This window comes from Acipenser ruthenus, chromosome 19, assembly GCF_902713425.1.
Source record: "Acipenser ruthenus chromosome 19, fAciRut3.2 maternal haplotype, whole genome shotgun sequence".
NCBI classification, from domain to species: Eukaryota; Metazoa; Chordata; class Actinopteri; order Acipenseriformes; family Acipenseridae; genus Acipenser; species Acipenser ruthenus.
Genome location: NC_081207.1, coordinates 28,831,664 through 28,851,541, shown reverse-complemented (window position 1 = coordinate 28,851,541; position 19,878 = coordinate 28,831,664). Strand labels below are relative to the sequence as shown.

At 40.2% G+C, this 19,878-nt stretch overlaps 1 protein-coding gene across 1 annotated transcript in view; it reads left to right on the top strand.

The window, feature by feature from the left end:
* The window catches only part of LOC117424187 (neural-cadherin-like), a 52,150-nt gene that overhangs the window by 26,882 nt on the left and 5,390 nt on the right, over window positions 1-19,878 (top strand). Inside the window, exons 14-29 of the mRNA XM_058992745.1 lie at window positions 457-584; window positions 795-981; window positions 1,588-1,731; window positions 2,290-2,573; window positions 2,887-4,501; window positions 5,042-5,135; window positions 5,632-5,816; window positions 7,811-8,037; window positions 10,339-10,616; window positions 12,110-12,324; window positions 14,029-14,156; window positions 14,568-14,695; window positions 14,894-15,017; window positions 16,278-16,458; window positions 17,020-17,186; window positions 18,746-19,010. Coding sequence (XP_058848728.1) covers window positions 457-584; window positions 795-981; window positions 1,588-1,731; window positions 2,290-2,573; window positions 2,887-4,501; window positions 5,042-5,135; window positions 5,632-5,816; window positions 7,811-8,037; window positions 10,339-10,616; window positions 12,110-12,324; window positions 14,029-14,156; window positions 14,568-14,695; window positions 14,894-15,017; window positions 16,278-16,458; window positions 17,020-17,186; window positions 18,746-19,010 — 4,350 coding nt within the window. The remainder of the gene's footprint in view (window positions 1-456; window positions 585-794; window positions 982-1,587; window positions 1,732-2,289; window positions 2,574-2,886; window positions 4,502-5,041; window positions 5,136-5,631; window positions 5,817-7,810; window positions 8,038-10,338; window positions 10,617-12,109; window positions 12,325-14,028; window positions 14,157-14,567; window positions 14,696-14,893; window positions 15,018-16,277; window positions 16,459-17,019; window positions 17,187-18,745; window positions 19,011-19,878) is intronic.

Sequence of the window (19,878 nt, the reverse complement as noted above, 5' to 3'; positions counted from 1 at the left end):
GTACACCCCCTCAGTACACTTCAACTAGGGATTCGTATTTGTCTGAATGGTAAGGCCTGGGCTGTCAGTAAGAGATAACATTGAGATCGCAGGGACATATGAAGCAGTATGTTGAAGGCACTGCTATCACACAGAGTTCAAAAAACAGCTTTCAAGAGTGTATAGTATTGGAGCTCAAACCAAGGATGTTTTTACTCAGATAACATCAAGCAGCTTTAGCACAAATGCCACTCTGTACATCTGTAAATGTGGATTACTTAAGGTCGATTGGTATAAATTGAGATTTCTCAACATGATCAAATCATTAAGCTCAGCACCAATGGATTGATATTGTTTGGTGATTCTGACTGTAAAAGAATGCTGTTTTGTATGCTTGACAATTATGAGAATATTCAGTTGTATATACAATTTCACACGATCTGCCTCTTTATTTTCTCTTCCAAACTGCTTTTACAGATGTGAATGACAACGTTCCCTTTTTTACCTCTTCGATTTATGAGGCTACAGTCACAGAAGGAGCTGAATTAGGGACCTTTATTCTTCAAGTATCCGCCAATGACCTTGACTTGGACCTCAATGGAAAAGTAAGTCTGGGTTACTAATTAGAAGTTTTCATGCAAGGCCCAACAAACAATTTTCTTTTTTTTTTTAAATGGTATATGCTTTGGTAGGTGGCACTTTGGTCATCCGAAGTTTGCAAACAAAGAAAATCTTATACTGTAAGAAAAAACTATACATACTTATGGTAAATACACCATATCACCTGTAATCTAGGAACCCTTGATGTTTTTCAGATCTCTTATTCCCTGTTAAAAGACCGGAGTGGAGACTATCAATTTTTCAGAATTGACCCCGAGACAGGTGCAATCTACACAGAAGCAGTTTTTGACCGGGAGATGAAGGGATCCTATCTCCTGGAGGTGAAGTCTATGGATGGCTGGGAGTCAGCCAGACCAGGAAAACATGGGCAGGCTAATTCAGGTACATACACAGAGCTGCTTCCTGGGCCACCATAGAAAGCATTATTCTCAGGATGGGAAAATAAAAAGGGGGGAGGGTGGGTTTTAAAAGGGTGGTCTGACATCATCTTCCTGTCCTGAAGGCAGGCATATGTGAAATTGAAAAGCACGTACATTTATAAATTGTTAAATAATAATTGTCAGATTTGGAAAAGCACTGTTGAAGCTTGCTCTTTAATTTAAAACATTCATGCAATGGAGAAACGGTACAAAACAACCAGAACAGTTCTGAGGCTCCCAAGTTTAGAGAGCTCATTTAACAACTTGCGTTATGTAACATGTTTAGGTTATTGTTTTTAGCTGCAGGCTAGCATAACCCTAGAGTGAAACTGTAAACTCTATTTAAGTGGCTTAAATAATGTATCTTATCTGGTGAATTGTATTGGAACTTATGTTCTTTTTGATATCCATATGAAAGCATATTTTAGCAGGGTTGGCCTCAGCCCCAAGAGCCCCCTCTTCACATCTGCCTGCTTCTTTGCATCAGAAAAAAAAGCCATCTTTAAGAAATTAAGCTGACAGAATAGGAGCATCCAAGTTTCTAATCTCTCACTTATTGCTTTTCCAGACACGGCATATGTGCGCATTTTTATCAGTGATGTGAATGATAACAAGCCCATCTTTGCTCAGAGTGTCTATGAAGTAAATGTAGATGAGGACGCAGATGTCGGCTTCGTTGTTATCACTGTTAGCGCTAATGATGAAGATGAAGGTAGGTTGCGAGAAAAGGAAGGGTTCAGGGGCAAAATATATTACATTATGTATTGTTGTTCATTTAGGAAATGAGTTGCTAAGCTCAGTGATTAGACTACTGTTGTACACGTTATGAAAGTAATGGTCAGGTATGACACTGATCATGCTACCTAAATAGAAGTACAACCCTGATTATTTGAAGAATTTTAATGAAGGCTTCACATTGCCTATGTAGGATAGATGATTTACATTGCCATGGGACAGATTGCATAACCTGTACTATCCTGTGCCTCTTGTCAGTGTGTAACAAAGAAGCAGAAAAGTAGCCCAACTGTGGCAGTTCAATGAGCCATCCAGAATTCGTTTCAAAAGAACTGGGGATTACTGTTGTGTTTGATCAGAACCTTGAGTGGTCAGCATTGTATTTGTTACTGTGCATTTAACAGAATAACAACATGTTTTGTTTTCAGCTGCCACTGTATCATCTATGGTATTATTGTGCCTGTCAGATTAGGAGTTCTGTTTCTGTCTACAGTAACCATTCCATAGTTTTCATTGATTGGTTGTCGTGTTTTAGGTGCCAATGCCAAATTGAGGTACCAGATTACGTCTGGGAACACTGGAGGAGTGTTCGATGTGGAGCCCGAGGTTGGTGCCGTCTTCCTTTCTCAAACCCTGGACTACGAGCAGGTCAAGAGGTACAGACTTCACCTGCTGGCTTCGGATGGCAAATTGGAGGACTACGCCGTTGTCATCATCAATGTTATCAATAAGAATGACGAGGCCCCCGTCTTCTCAATGAATGAATATTATGGGAGTGTGACAGAGGAGCTGGACGGATCACCAGTGTTCGTACTGCAGGTAAAGTATTGCTTGAATTTGCACCTACTGAATTCAGCAGTGAATTGCATTGTTATCTTACTGGGTAGTCATTTATTGGTAGCGTGTATTTCACCTATCTCTTTGCATTAGAAATGCTGCTTGCATGCGTCTGTGGTAATATGAATATAATGATCAGTTGGGAAATAACTACCACAGCTTTGCCACTGGGATAACAATGGTATTTTTAGATGTACCGGTTTCATAGTAACTAGCATTATTGTTGTTTAGTTCTAGACAAATTAACTATGTCAAAAAATGATTGGAAGCTAATGTGTCCCATTTGATCTTCCAGGTGACTGCAATTGACCCTGACAAGGATGCGGACCAGGGTGCCCTGAGATACTCCCTGCATGGACAAGGAGCAGAAAGCGAATTTATAATCGACGAGGTGACTGGAAAAATCTATTCTCAAAAGACACTCAATCGAGAGGAGCGGGCGGTCTGGCGGTTTGTCGTGCTGGCGACTGACGAAGGGGGAGAGGGGCTGACAGGATTCACAGACGTGATCATTAACGTGTGGGACATTAACGATAATGCTCCTGTTTTCACCTGCATGCCAGACAACTGCAACGGGAACGTGTTGGAGCACTCCCCAGTGGACACCTCCGTCATGGAGATGACAGCTACTGATCTGGATGATACGACCGTGGGTCATAATGCCGTGTTGACTTATAGAATTGTTGGGAATGCAAAGAATGGCATTCATTTGGACTTGTTCAGCATTAATCCTACGACTGGAACAATCTTTGTAGCAAAGGGGGCTTTGGATAGAGAAAAGATGGACAAGTACTTTTTTGTTGTGGAAGCGAAAGACGGGGGAGGCATGACAGGAACTGGCACTGCAACTATCTGGGTGACGGATGTTAATGATCATGCACCTAAGTTCACCCAACATTCCTGCAGCGCAAGAATCTCTGAGAACAGTGACCTGAACTCGGCAGTGCTGGAGGTTTCTGCAACAGATGCGGATATAGGTGAGAATGCCCAACTGACTTTCAGTATCATCGCTGGAGACCCAGAGCAGAAGTTCTACATTGAGAACCACAAAAAGGAACAACATGGGACGATAAGACTAAAGAAAAAACTAGACTATGAGAAATTAAATGAGCAGCGGTTTAATCTTACCATTAAAGTAGAAGACCTGGATTTTTCCAGCGTTGCTCATTGCATAGTAGAGGTTGAGGATTACAATGACCATGTTCCAGTTTTCATTCCCCAATTCTATCAGCTCAACCCTTTACCAGAAAATGCCCAGATCGGTACCAGTATTGCCAAGATGACAGCCACTGATACAGATTCTGGTCCAAATGGACAAATCACTTACAGTATTCTTGCAGAATCAGACCCATACGGGCAGTTTGCTGTTTACCAAGATGGACATGTCACGGTTGCAAAAAGTCTGGATCGTGAAACGGTTGCACAGCATTATCTTATTCTTCTGGCCACAGATCAGGGAAGTCCTGCCCAAACAGGAAGTGCCACAGTGCAGTTGCCCCTGATTGATGTTAATGACAACGGACCAGAGTTCGAAGCCGCCTACATGCCTGTGGTTTGGGAAAACGCCCCGGGGCCTCAGATTGTTCGAATGAACCAGACCTCTTTGCTTCTCCACGCGGTTGATAGAGATATCGCTGAAAATGGCTCGCCCTTTTCATTTAGCTTGCCTCAGGAGTTTCGAAACAGTACAGACTTTATCCTGAGGGACAATGGCAATAACACAGCCACTATCACAGCACTGAGGCAATTTGACAGGGAGGAACAGAAAGAGTTTTATCTTCCCATCATCATGAAAGACAGTGGGCATCCTTCAAAGAGTGCTACCAACACTCTGACCATCACCATAGGAGATGAAAATGATCACCCCCATGAGCCGGGACACAAGGAAATCTATATCAACAACCACAGAGGTAGGACTTTGTGTGTGCTTTACATTGCTCCTGTATTTATGTTGCTACTTCCTTTGGTAATATATTGTTTACAGAGACATGTATGTCTTTATTTTCAGTAAGGGACAGTTATACTAAACCAATAAATGTGAACGATTTCCCAAGAGTGAACTAGTAGAGTACACAGACAAGAAGCTTGTACGTATAGTGGAAGGGAAATACAGGGAGGATGAAACGTATATTTTTTAGGATGAGGGATCAGGAAATGTAGTGCTTGTTTAAAGAGTCTGTTAGAATGTTTGGGACAGGCAAAACATACCGTGTGTAGGAATGAGGCCCACTGAATACAGAACTTTCCCAATGTGAAAATGATCCTTGTTATCAAACTGTGAGTGGTGGTTTCCCTCAGTGAGTTAATGCTCCCCCAGAGTTCTAATACTGCAGTTACTGGGTTAGCCGGCCTTCACTGTGGCTGACAGTCACTCGCTGTGACCGAACAGAAAGTACTACAGAAGGAGTGGAACATCTAACTCAATTAGTATCATCCTGCTTTCCAAACAGGGAGAATGTCGACAACTGTTCTGGGGAAGGTTTACGCTCCAGATCCAGATGACTGGGACAACAAAACTTATACCTCTGAGGGACATGTACCTAAGTAAGACATTTATTCCAACCAACTGAACAGAATCAACACAAGACAAACTCCCAATAGACCTAAAGAGGAACTGACATACAACTATTGTTTTTCTATGTACAGTACTACAACTAGAAAAAAATGTCATTCTTACACTTGTTGGAATAATTTGTATAGCATTATAGTTTTGTACTGTAGATAAATGGCCTACACAGATTACAGCTACTTTGTTAGCTTGTTATAAAATAGTACAAAGGGGAACTTCTTAGATACATCAGTGTGAAATAAAATATTAAAGGTGATCTTGTGTTATTTTAAGGGACATGTTTAATAAGTGCACTTGGCCGCTTATTTCATGTATATAAATGTTACCCCTGTGTAATGTGTTAGCAAGGTAGTTGTCAGCAATTTATAGAAAAGAAAAGCCCTGTGGACTAAAGCGGGACTTTAAAAGTGAATGAATAGTGTTCATTCGGTATGTTGTTTGCTATTATATGTTGTGCTTTCCCAAATGCAGGTACTTCATTTTGAACAAAAAGACTGGCTTTCTTATAATCAAAGAAAATGCACCACAGGGTAGTTATGAGTTTAAGGTCAGGGTATCGGATGGACTCTGGCCCGATGCTGTATCGAGTGTAAAAGTCCATGTCAAAGAGCTCCGAGACGAAGCAATTTACAACTCTGGCTCCATACGTCTCTCAGGTAAGACAAGCTTTGCAATTGTTTCCATTTAGTCTTCGGTGTACGTTTACTGCCACAAACACAGCCTGTGCATTTCACAGTAAACCCAATGAATCCTCAGATAGGGTTTTATTTGTTAAAGGACTGTTGTTTATTTGCTTCTGCTTGGCAGATTTTTTGCTTGTCACAAATGGATTCTATTTGGCGATAGGCCGTCTTAACAGATATAAACAAAAGCAAAGAACATGTCATTGAAAGGGAAGGAGGTCTTGTTTGAAAGCTATCGTATACTTGCTTCTGCAAGAAATCATGTTGATCAAATCTAAGCTTCATTAAGAAATATAATAAAGCTCTACTCATCTCTAGAGGCTTGGTTTCTAAACCAGCTTAAGTCCCTCCAAAAGTGAAATGAGTTTGGTGCTTGCTTGCTGTAAAAAAGAAAAAAAAATCACAATACAATTTGGCATAATTTACAGTTTATCTTTGACAAATGGTCAGCAGGGAATTGGAAAAGCTTCCATGGTGTCCACCTAATACCTATATTACTGTGTAGCCTGACTATTAGTCCACTAGGTTTTTTTGTTAGATGGGATTAAAATAGACACACCTGCTTTAATAAAAATTTGCTAAATTTGCACAATTTTTGAAAAAAACTGCCGCAGAACTAGGAGGAAACTTCCAAAACATGTGTAGGAGGTCTTAAGTAAAACCACCTGCTATTTCTGTGTATCATCAACATTTTGTTTTGAACACTGCATAGATTTTCAGAACACTTTCCATTATCCTTGCATTATACTGATTATACCTCTCTTTTGCGTGGGTGGGGATCAGCCTTTGCTGGCTTGGAAAAAGATGTTTGAGGCAGACTCCACTGAGAGATTTTAATAGGATTCTTTATTCTTTAATTCTTTAAGCTGTGAAAGCCCAGTGAGAATAACAATTTTTGGAGTTTTTACAATATTGGCTTTGGGATTAACAGAGGGATCTAAAGAACTGTGTTGTGCCAATGTTCACACACACACACACACACACACACACACACACACACACACACATATATATATATATATATATATAGTACTGTGGATGGCTTCTTCTTTAATAGAATATTGTAACAGTATTGCAAGACAGTTTGAATATTTATCTTAAACGCAATCCATACTTGTTTATTTTTTTATACACCAAATCCTCTAGAGGAACTAGAAATGATTTGATCAATCTGATTCACCTCCCTTTTATTAAAATGGGTTTCAGATTTGTAATATAGGAATCATAATTCTTGTTGAAAGGTACAGGACTGACAGCCATGGCTGATGAGGTCTGATGCATTCACAGAGTTCTTTGGGCAATAGTGTTCTGCCAATATGAATCAGTCCAGCCCTGGAGGGACTAACCACTTGGATGTCTAGAGGTCATGTCTAGTTGTACGGTCATCCTATCTAAGTCTTTGTCCACAGTTTGATTTTGGAATTATTTTTTCAGATCTCCCAACGCTATACATGGTACTGTTTCTCTGTATTTGTCTGATTTATTGATCTGTTTTTTTTTCTCCCGCTGTAAGTGCACTGGAAGAAACAAATAACCTGGTAATGTAGAACTGGAAAGAAATGTCCAATGAATCTGGAAAGAAAACTATTGACCAAGGGCCCAATTCAATTAACTGTTAGCGGGGGGAAAAAAGCATTTTTCAAAAAAACATATAGAATTTCACATAATTAAGAAAGTGGACATGGTGATATTTTTTATTTCAAGGCCTTTTCAATGGCATTTTATCGAACCTGTTTAATCTAAGCTAAAAGTTAATTGAATTGAGCCCCATGTCTTCTTTAAACCCCTCTTCAAGAATAGCCGAGATATAGGAGTGACAGCGGTGAGCTGGCATTGATAAAGACCACAGAGCCATCATCTGTCCCTTTTCAGACTTTCAGCATGGACTAAACCTTCTCCTTTTCTGGAGTGTGCATGCAAGCTTTTTGATGGGGCCCTTCGGGTGCTATATTTGTGCTGTTGTTCAGATATCACGGCAGGGGAGTTTGTTCAGAAAGGGGAAGATGGCAAGAGCAGGTACGAGACTTTCAAGGAGTTTCTGGCGGAGATCTTCCCTGCTCCCCCAGACAACATCAACGTGTTCAGTGTGATGAACGTGAAAGACAGGAGGACCGATGTGAGGTTCTCTGTGCACGGCTCTTCATACTTCAGACCAGAAAAACTGCATGGATACATTGCAGCCTACAGACAGGAGGTAGGCTAATGTACGGCTACAGTATACAGTACCATCTACTTACATGAAACATTACATTTCTGGTTTATGTCAAAAAAACAAAACAAAACTCAAATGAGAAAGCTGCCGAAAACAGAATGTCTCCCCCTCAGTGGGATAAACAAAATAAACCGTAAAAGGAGGCATGTTAGGATAAAAGATTTTAGACACAATGTTAAATTTGCACTTGGTTTTTCAGATACATAAATCAACTTTACCCTACTGGAGCATGTGGAGTGGGGAATGTGATGATGGTTCAGACTGATGAAATTGCCCTGATTCTCAGAACTTTGAACAGCTCCCTTCTGTGAATAATGGCTTATTCTGTGCACTGAACCCTACTGCTCTCCAGCTGCACATTCACACACTCTCTGAACAGGCTGATAACACAGAGGCCGAGCAGGAGATCCTGCATTCACAGATGACATGAAATCTCAAGGGACATGTTGCTTACACTCTTGGAAATATTAAAGCCAAATGATAGCACGCGGGTAAAGATGCACTAAAAATAACCTGATCGTGCTGAATTCTCAATTATTCTGTTAAAACACTACTGTGTACATTCTCGTAGATAGGGTTGTGCTCAATTACAAGGCATTTGGTAATATTGTAATAACTGGTTGATTTGTACTGTATTTACACATGTGGTTGTGTATTTACACTGTAGTGCAACCGCATATACAATTACAGAGCAATTACTGGGTAGTCAGAGACACTTAATGGTAGTATGCTTATATGCAAGATAATCACATGAGCTTGTATGCAAAGAAAAAAAAGACAATATATCAATAATCCATTGTATAGGATTGATTATACTGACTAATACAATGACTGCTTCACTTGTACTACAGTTTTTCCTTTATTTGTTCCTTTATTTGTACAGAACAATTGCACTGACATTTGAGGGTGTTTTTGAGAAGTATTAAAGCAAATTAACTAAAATTGTTAGATTAAAACAAATATGGTTATGAAATTTAAAAAAAAGATTAAAAACAGCTTTTATTGGCTCTGGCTCATACACATTAGTTCTGTTCTTGCATACCAATCTACTTCCTCTGGGCCAGAAAGGCTAGTTTCTAATATTACGCCTTTGGGTATTTCAAAGATGTTGATTTAAAATGTTAAAGACCTGCAAATATCTTTTAATTGTCATAGTTGTACCCAAAACAAAAGCCCAGAAAGAATCCTGATTTCCCTTCCCTAGAGCAAGGTAGATCCAGCACTTGCTAATTATTAGCTTTCCGTATATGTTTTATAGCAGCTAATCTGTCCATTGTGGCAATTTACTGCAAGCTAGAGCAACAGTGTGCAATTTCATTTAGATGCTGAATACTGGAGAATGGAATACAAATTACCTTTTCACACAGTAATTTACACATTAATCTGGCGTGTGGAATAAGGCAGCGTGATTGTCAGAGCCCTTCACATATGTTTGTCTAAATGCACCCGCTCCGAGGGCACTGAGCTGCAATTGACCCCGGGAGGCAGGTCCTGCCTGCCATAGCCTCCCTTCTGCTTCCTCTGTCAGGGTCTCTCAGACTCACACAGGCATCGGGGGCGGGGGCAGTTTCTGCATCTTTCAGAAACAGAGGCTACAGCAGGATCTGTGCTATCTTTCTGAAAACTAAAGTGAAGGGAGACCTGACAACACCAAGCCACTGGTATCTGATACAGCACAGTTGATATCAGGTCTTAGGGCTGTGTGTGGTTGTGATTGGAATTATGAGGCCCAGGGCATGATTTTGTACTATTCCACCCTCCCTACCACCCCCACCACATCTCCCTCTCTCCCTCTCTGTTCTCAAGTTCTTATCTCTTACAGCTAGCTGCATATCTTCTTTTGTTCAGTGAAGTCTAATTTCAATCAAGTCCCCTATATGTCGGTATGGGAGACTGTGACCTATCATAGGTGCTTGCATACTCAACAAGGACCTCTACTGCCCATCCCATATCATATCACCAGAGGTGGCCAACAGTGGTACTCTGCTGGTCCAAGCACATTAAGGCTATACAGCAATAAATTTCTCTCGTTATTGGTTCCTGACAGATTCATCTTACGCCAAATGCTCCGGAAAAGGAGTTTGATCTGTTTTATTTGGGAACAGCTCTCAGACGGATGTTCTTTCTGGTTCTCTGCTCATTTGGTAGCTGCAGGCTTACTTTTAATCCTGTTTGTAACAAAGGCTTCTTCTTCTTCAGAGCTTCATTTGCAATTCGGCATGCTTATGATAATTCTTCTTGCTCCTCACTCTCTTTCTCCTCCTCTGCCTCCCTCTCTCTCAGCTGCAGTCGGTTCTCCAGTTGAATGTGACCCAGGTCCATGTTGATGAGTGTGTACAGACTGACTGCAGTGACAGTACTGGCTGCTCCAATCACCTGACGGTTAGCGACACGCCCACAGTGGTGGATTCTGGGAACATGTCCCTAGTGTCTCTGACAGTGGGAGTCAATGCGGTATGCACTTGTAGCAGCCGCGAGCATCTCCACCAATCGTGTGCCTCTTACCCACGAAACCCCTGTCACAATGGCGGCATATGCATGGGCAGCCAAAATGGATACAGGTAAGATGCAAATGCTCATCTCCCTGAATCAAGATGTAACAACATAACCCACTTTATGTCTGCAATCATAGTTTTGAAATTGCTCCAGTGTCTCCCCCTACATTGATGATCACCTGTTTTTGATACTGCTCACTTGACCCTAGCTCATCTCTGCTATTAAGCAAACCGCCACTAATCTGCACAAAACGTGGAACGAAAGGTAGAGACATGGGGCTTTGCAGATTGATGAAATATTGTTGTGACTTGGCTTTCGGTAGACAACTATGTAAAACATGATTTTCGGGTAAGAGGTTATAAGTACATTATTTCTTTCTTACAAAATATGATCTAGCAGCAGCATCTAGAGGTCCTATAATTGCATTCTCCTTTAGGCACAATGTCCACAAATATGCTCTCCATTTATTTTAGGATGCTAAGAACTTCTTTACAAGTCTTCAGCTGTAGAATGTTATTTTCACTCTGAATTGGGTGAATCTCTAGGTCCTAATACGTAGGAGTGAATGGACTTGATTGTATCAGAAATACAGAAGTCTGGAAAATGTTCTACAGATAAATGTTAAGGGACTAGCAAAAACATTAATGCTAATGATTTTTTTAAAGCCTTGGTAAAACGCATTTCAAATGACACAGTTTGCATGGTCAATTTGATGTGTACTACACAGGTTTGCTTTTAACATTAGATACTGCAATATTTGGTCTTTTACCCAACAGTCAGGCTAGCTTTGATGTTCACATGGTGCTTCACAGCGTAATCATGTGATTTATTTAAGAAAATAAGTCCTCACCACTGATCAAAGGTAACATAATACAGGGCTCCAGTTCACAGGTATGAATCAATTGCTGTGCAAATGCACTGTGGTTAAAGCATATATTAATACAGCAGAATTACAGCGCAGGTTTGGTTATATTGGACCAAAGTGTTATTTTAGCATTGTGTTACCAAAATAGCTTTGGTCTAGGATGTTACTATATAAGTAGCACTTCAAGAAGAGAATGTGCCTCTTTCTCCTCTACTTGCAAGATAATATACAGCAATTCACTTGAAAACAACAGCAAAAAGAATCACGTAAGTTGACTCAAAAAGCTGTGTCACTATAACGAAAACGTAGTAAGAGCCAATAATGTATGCAAGGAGCCTAGTCTAAAGTGGTTATATAAATCACTAAATTGGAAGTCACATATTTTCAGTGATCTCTCAAGCATTCACAGGACACCGTGCTGAGTAAAGTCTCCAGATAACTGAGTGATGTTCAGAGAACAGCGCAGAAAAGGCTAAGTGGCGGATAAGGGATGTTTTTGATGCCGATGCAAATTGCAGCAGTCATTAGGAAGGTGCAGTATAAAAAGAATCTCCTGGAGGCTGCATGTACGCTGTGTTATCTAGAGTGTGAAATATTGGGGCAGGTCTCATCATTTTGTGCAGATTATGAGGTTTTAAATGGAAAAATGTGTTGATTTTTTTTTTTTTTTGTGTGTGTTATATGTTTCCTCAGGTGTCAGTGTCCTCCTCAGTTTGAAGGCCCTGACTGCCAGCAGACCAAACACAGTTTCCATGGCAATGGCTATGCTTGGTTTCCCCCCTTAAGGCCTTGTTTTGAGAGTCACCTCTCTTTGGAGTTTATCACTGAGGTTGCAGATGGGCTGCTTCTTTACAGCGGGCCTGTGGCAGAGCCTGGGTTGTGGGACCCAGAAGACTTCATTGCAATAGGTATTTCATGATAAATAGATGGGTATTTTTTGACACAGTTTAGATACCAAGGGAACCTTTTAGTTTCAAATATTTAAGCAGCAATTTAGGTAACACTATGGCAACCATTCAGTACACTCTCTTATTGTTTATTATTTCAGCATGCAGGGAAATTAGTAGTTCTGAGTGAAGTCTTTAATTATAAAACTGTTGGCATATTGAATATTATTTCTGAAGGATCTTCCACATTGCTGAGAGCATACTGAACCTTGGGGCCTTTTCATTTCACAAGGTTACTGCTTTGTAGCGGGTGTTCTATATGAACCATTGTTCTGTCCTTCACTGCCTTGCTCTGAGAAATGCTGAAGGGGGCCCTCAGTGGTGGCAGGCATTCAAGTAAATAGAAGAGGTTAACACACATACACACACACACTCACGCACACACACACGCACACGCACACACACACACATTCCTATATTTGTGAGGACTTCTCATTGATTCTCACTATGTTTTGATTTACTATTTCTAACTCCAGTCAGACAAAACTCCACACAGGGTGGACAAAAGTCTACAACAAACTAAATATTTTGGCACTTTAATTATTTTTTTTTGAAGTTTTTTAGTTAAAAATGTGTTTTACAAAGTGGGGGCGTCCCCACAACGTCGTTTTTTCAGGTGTTACTATCTTTGTGGGGACATTTTCTCAAATTTTGTACGACTAAATTGTAACAAATAATGATAAACATGCAGCAAAGCTATACTGATAGGAAGCTAAAGAAAAAGCGAAATCACATACCCCTCCACTGTAATTGAGCAATAGGTCTTTGGTTCCTTTGTTAATTCTTTTTATTTTTAAATACAGCAGCTCATTTTGAAAGCAGGACTGATGTAAGAGGAATGTACAGCGAAAAACAAAATATTAAAAGGATGCCTGTGTGAAAGCAGAAATCTTAGTACGTATTAAATTGGCTCTTGCCAAGCCCAGTCCTGCTGAAGCAATTCCCAGTCACTCTGTAATGACTTGCAGCTGAAGCCCCAGTGCATTTTATGACACATCCTATCATGATTAATCTCAATTAGAGTGAGCAGAACTAACTGTTTGCTTGTTTGATCACTTTTAAGGCATCTGCATTCATGACTTTTTTTTTTTTTTTTGAATGTCACGTAAAGAGCAAAGCAAATTTAGTAAAGTCCAGACTCAACCATGTGTGTTGGCTTTTATCTTCAATGAGCCGTTGCTGTAGTTCTGTAGTACAGGATTTATAGGTATAGCATATAGTGTAAGGTAGAGTGGATAAAGTAAATTAATTATATCTTACTATAAAACTGAACAAAAGTGCAGTATTATTATTATTATTATTATTTATTTCTTAGCAGACGCCCTTATCCAGGGCGACTTACAATCGTAAGCAAATACATTAAGTGTTACAATACAAGTAATACAATAAGAGCAAGAAATACAATGATTTTCATACAAATGATTTCACATTTGAACAGATCGACTGTAAATGTTGTTTACTGATAACACTAATAAAGAATATAAATGTTCCTTCTATACTGTGCTCTTTACAGACAGAGATCTGTATTACAGATTGGACCTCAACAGGCAGTAAGTCAAAAGCCAACAAGAGCTCACTATTTGTGTTACAGTCAATTCTCATTTGTGTTACTCTTTTAAAAGTTGTAGTCATTTTTTTTTTTTTTTTTTTTTTTTTACATCTTAGAGCTCATAAACGGTACTCCAACGCTGAAAGTCAACCATGGCTCAGGCACACTGGTGCTAAAGCTGCCGAGTCATGTTAACACAGCTGACAGAAGATGGCACCGATTGGATGTGAAAGGCAAAGGCAAGGTGGGGGCCGTCATTCAAACCACTTGGGTTTACTTCTAATAATTTGAGCTTCTCAAATGCTTACCACGGGAATGACAGTGTACCACCCCCGTTTTAACTTTTAATTCTTTACTATATTCACTTGATGTTTACCATGCTTGTACGTTGGACTACACTTTGTTATGCTTTCACTGTGGTACACCAATATAATCTTTGATAAAGGTTCCTAGTGTACGACACAGTGTTTATATGGATGCCCACATTGTTAGGGGTTGGTCGTCTGTACTGCCTTAATCTACCAAACAAGACAACCACCTTCATTGTACAGAGATACGGCATCCCATAGCAGGGATATTCAGCCCCAGTAGAGAAGCTATTGCACCAAATTCAAATTGTCATCTTGAAGTGAACAGGAATGCGTATCGTCTCCAGGAGGTGCGCTTCACTTTGGACCACTGCAGCAGTGGTGAAGTCACAGAGATCGAGGGTCTGGGAAACTGGCTGTCTTCAGAGGACCACTCCAACTGTGAGGTCACAGGAGAAACTCCTAATCATGACAGGTAATGGTAACTAAAACAGTAACCAATATATTGTACACACTGTCTTGGAACTTTAATTATCTTTTCATCTCAGCCACAATGCAAAAGAGCTGGGCTTGTCTATACAATACTACCCATTACACAAAAAACAGTGAATTCCAATTTAGAGGCGGACTGTTAGAGGATGCTGAATCGTGTGTTGTTGTTACTTTTTTTCAGGCACCTAAATGTGAACCAGGTGCTGCAGCTGGGTGGGGTTAAGGAGGCTCTCCCATACAGCTACCCTCAGCTACAGCACAAGCACTTCACTGGGTGCGTCCGGAACCTCATCATGGACAGCAAGGTAAAGAGAGCTGCTGTGAAAATACGATACAGGCTTAAGTGCTGCATAATAATGAACAAAAGGAAAAGAAAGGTGTGTTCATTCATGTGATTGAGGTGCCGAGGCTAAGTAGTGGAAATGTTGTTAAAGTTTCAGTGTGTTATCTTATGCTTGAACACTGCCTCTCTGTCAGCATCACTCGGGAGTTTATTTTTAAAAGCAGGGCTTGCCACTCATGTAACAGCAGCTGCTTCAATATTTCAAAGATATTCCGCCAGAGATACAAGCCAGCAATAATGGGATCCTGTGTTACAGTGGAGTTTGGTTAGGCTTTAAAATAAATGCATTATCATGAAGAATGAACACGGTATTTTCATCTGTGGTGTTTTAAAAGCCATTGTCCTACTTCTTTCCAGTATAGGCTTCAGTATTGATGTTATACAACCCTTGATCATTGTTGAAGTTTTCATTATTTTTAATCTTTAATCTGGGTCATTATGGCCACCTAAAGGGAAACATGGCATTGTGAAATATCACAGTTATCTTAACTAATGTACAGTATATTTCTTCTTGTTTAAATGGTGGTGTATGTCATTTTCGATTTCAGTCGTTACATCCTGGTGCATTCTTAAAACCTACCCTCAACAGGGTTCTCAAACAGGGCTGCTGGTACACCAGAGTGTAACCATTAACCTCTCCCCCCTGCAACACTCTGCGCCTAGTTCATGTAAGAAGTACATCGGTAATAAATACAAGGTAGAAGTGTTGGAGGGGGACAAGTTAATGGTGTAACAGCTGAGAGCCCAGGGCTGCTTTAAACTTTGTAGTTAAAAAGTCATCAGGAGGTGATGCCTGAAGCAGAAAACAAAATACAACTAGATCCAAATAAGAGGAATACAAGAATTACCTGTGATATTTCATACCCACACCAAGTTGCTCTTTAAGGAATTTCTGTGGAGTGTTAGTTACAGCAGGATAGAGCACACAGCAGAGGGGTGCACACAGTGAAACTAAAGACTTCCATGGATGGGACTGACCTGAATCAGGGACACTGAAAAATACAGATACATCATTAATACAAACTTCCATCCTAAATTATTGGCGGAGACGAGAAAGCGGTACTAGTTACTAATGAATGGAGAGAAGATTTTACATGCCTTTATATTCATTCAATATTCAAGATGCATCAATAACACATTTAACCATGAAAAATGTATTAATTTAATGCACAGTTGCAGAAAAAAGGCTATGTATATATTGTAATTACTTCTTTCCCCCCAGTTCTATGACCTTGGGTCTCCAGCCGAGTCATTGAACAGCTCCCCGGGCTGTGTGGTGACCGACGGCAACTGTGTTAGCATGGGCTACCTGTCCTGTGGACAGCGAGGGAAGTGCCAAGGAGAGTGGGGCTCCTTCAGCTGCCAGTGTCTGCCAGGGTTCAGCGGGCACCAGTGTGAAAAAGGTAGCGGATGCCACACAGGCAACCTGCAGACTCCTTCTTTACTGGAGCGCCTGATTTAAGCAATAATATCCAAAGCAGTGAGCATGAGCTGCTTGAGGCAGTCTGTGAGATTTAAAGCAGGAGCAGGTGCAGTGGATGGCACTGGCCTGCAAACTTCAGCACCTGTGTAATTAGAAAACTGTTGACATGCCGGATGTGTGCCTGCTGGTATCATTTTCTGTTACTTACGTTACTTACATGCATTGCTACTACATTATTAAATATAAAGAAAAATAGAAAATAAACAATACTGCTATTGTAAAACTAACAGGTAGGGGGCATTACATGTGTTTTGAGTTGTTCCTGGATAGTGCTAATAATTTGTTATTTCTTTAAGTAAAGAATAGGACAGGTAGTCCATTCATAACCAATGCCATATTGCTAATTGATATACAGCTACTTGCACAACTTGGCCTCATGACTATTTGTGAACAAGCACACTGTCTCTGTATTAGTATTGCACTGCAGGTCTCTAAGAGCTACAGAGACATGTTTACCAGAGAGCCTGTTTCTGTCTGGCAGTGACCCCTGAGTACTCACTAGATGGCAGGAGCTACATCCAGTACCAGCTGGCTGCCTCGCTGCCTGCCAGGAAGACCCAGTTGCAAGTCTTGATCCGGACCCGCAAACACAGCAGCGTCATCATGAGCATGGCCTCAAAAGAGCGAGCCGAGTATGTCAGACTGGAAGTGAGTCCATCATGAGCAACCCTTATCACTGCCCTCCCACCTCCTTTCATGAAAATGTTCATAGATTTTTTTCTATAGATGAACAAAAATTAAACTGCTGCTTCCTTATACCTAATTGCAACTTGTGCTGTATATCACATTCTCTGATTACAGCTGGGACATTGGCGTGGAATTGACCTACAGCACAGGAAGTGATTAGGTATAGAAAGCACAAGAAAAGGACTACTGATAACATTGCATGGATTTTAAAGCCTGGGTTGATACTTCTTTAATCAGTGGTATATACTGTAGATCGCTATAAAGTGGGCCACACTGGCGTGGACCATTGTTATAGCCAGTTAACTTTCATTGTCTTAAATTAAGCTAATGGGCCTTTCCATGAAAATGGTATCAGAATAATTGAAGCCCATGGTTTTGTGCTGATGGGGCCTAGGATTGCCAGTAATGTTATATTAATGACTTTTGCAAGGTACTAACAAACTTTTCATTTCCATGAAAAGGCCCAAATGTACAAAGATTTTAAAGTAGTTTTCCATTTACATAATAAGTCTTAAGTTTTAAAATGTGTCTCAAAGGATGACGCTCCCATTTATTTCTGACCCTCTTAGCAAACTGACAGCTAAACAATAGTCTCTGATATGCATGTGTTTAAATAGCCATTAACCACAAGATGCAATGCATGCTTAAAAATCCAGTGCAACGCACTACATTCCATTCAGTCAGTCAGACCTTTTATTGTATCCCCTCTGAACACAAAAGTCCTCCTATGTTAACCCTGAATCCATCAGACCCCCTGGCCTCTATCGGACTTAATAAGATTCTTTTCATTTTTAAAATAGTTTTCCAGTTTCGAATTTGGAAATGCAAGCGGAATCTTTAGTAATGTACATGAAGTAATTCGCACAAACACTGCACCAGTCTGTGCCTGATAATAAATACGCCAGCTCCTAGTTCTGTAGCCATTGATATATCCCAGTTTGGGACTAAGAACTGGTGTAGGTTTATAATGCAATTGCAAATATTCAATACAAATTACAGTAAATATTACTAACAGACAATTGAATGTTGAATCTTCATGGTTAAAGCAAAACCTGTCCATTGACTGTCCTTCTAGCAGAAAGTACTGAATTAAAAAGTTGACTAAAGACTTAAGACTGTTCTTGACAGAGACAAAATATTAAGCCAGACACCGACACAAATGCTGTCAGCAGTCTAAGGCTAAAATCAGAAAGATGTTAGATTTCAGAAATGAGTTTCTGACGGCAGTCTCAGTCTTTGTCTGAGGCACAGTCCACTCTGGAAGTCATGGAGAGGAATATGTTTCACCTATTGTATAAAACTCCATTCTCTTTGGTGTAGTTAAAAAAACAAAACAGGAAAGCCATATGTTTATATATACCGCTGCTCTTGATAGATGGCAAGTAATAAAATATAAATTGCTCCATATTCACTCTAATTACTGCTTTCGTTATTGCATAGATTAACTTCCCCAAAATGCTTTTTCTAAACTAACTGGGCCCTATGAGTGCACTAAGCGATTGTGTTTGTTTTTTGGCTAGGTGTTCCAGGGGCTGTTGTCAGTGTTCTACAATCTCGGAGATGGAGACTACAGCATGAAGCTGCCGTCCTACCGGGTTGACAATGGGGAGTGGAATATGGTGCACCTGGATCGCCATGACAACGAGTTTACCCTGCGTCTGAATGGAGGAGTGGGGCGGAGGGAGCTCAGCTCAGCTCTGGGAACAAGCCGAGAGATTGTCATCGACCCTAGTACAGTGGTGGCCGGTAATACCTTCCCCACCAGTGACAACAGGAGCTTTCAAGGTACTTTGAGCTCCCCTTGTACAAGTTTGCAGTGGTAGTAAAAGCATAGCAAAGCAGAGTAATTCAAGGTTAAATATTCATAATGCCAGAAGAGAGGCGCTAGAATGCGTAGACTACAATAGTAGGGCTGTCCCACTGATGGTTCTGTATCCATAAATGACTCATTTAGCTCCACAATAAGGCCCTTTTGGTGTATCCCATTTAAGGTTTTTAGTATTATTATTATTTATTTCTTAGCCGACGCCCTTATCCAGGGCGACTTACAATTGTTACAAGATATCACATTATTTTTACATACAATTACCCATTTATACAGTTGGGTTTTTACTGGAGCCATCAAGGTAAAGTACCTTGTTCAAGAGTACAGCAGTAGTGTCCCCCACCTGGGATTGTACCCACGACCCTCCGGTCAAGAGTCCAGAGCCCTAACCACTACTCCACACTGCGTGCCCTGTTCCTAGGTCAAAGCCACTACTCAAAATTCAGCGTATTGATGTAGTGTTTAAACATGCATGTTTAAAGAGCTAAATCCTACTGAAGTGGCTTTTGTGTAGTTGCTACTATTTAGCTTTTTAGTAAATGTTATCAGACTGGTTTGATACCAGTAACACCCTTTCTTCTGTAGAGAAATATCTGCGCTCACAGATACCCATTATTTATTCTATTTGTTTTGTTTTAGTCACAGATGTATTTATTTATTAATTGATTGATTGATTTATTTAGTATTTTTCACAAGAAATGTGATGCTCTGTTGTTTTATTTATGCAGCTATCATAACTGATTCATACAACTGAATTATTCATTGTGAATAAAAAAAAAGTTTTTATATTGAGATGCTTGAGTACACTTTTTTTTTTAAAAAAAAGGA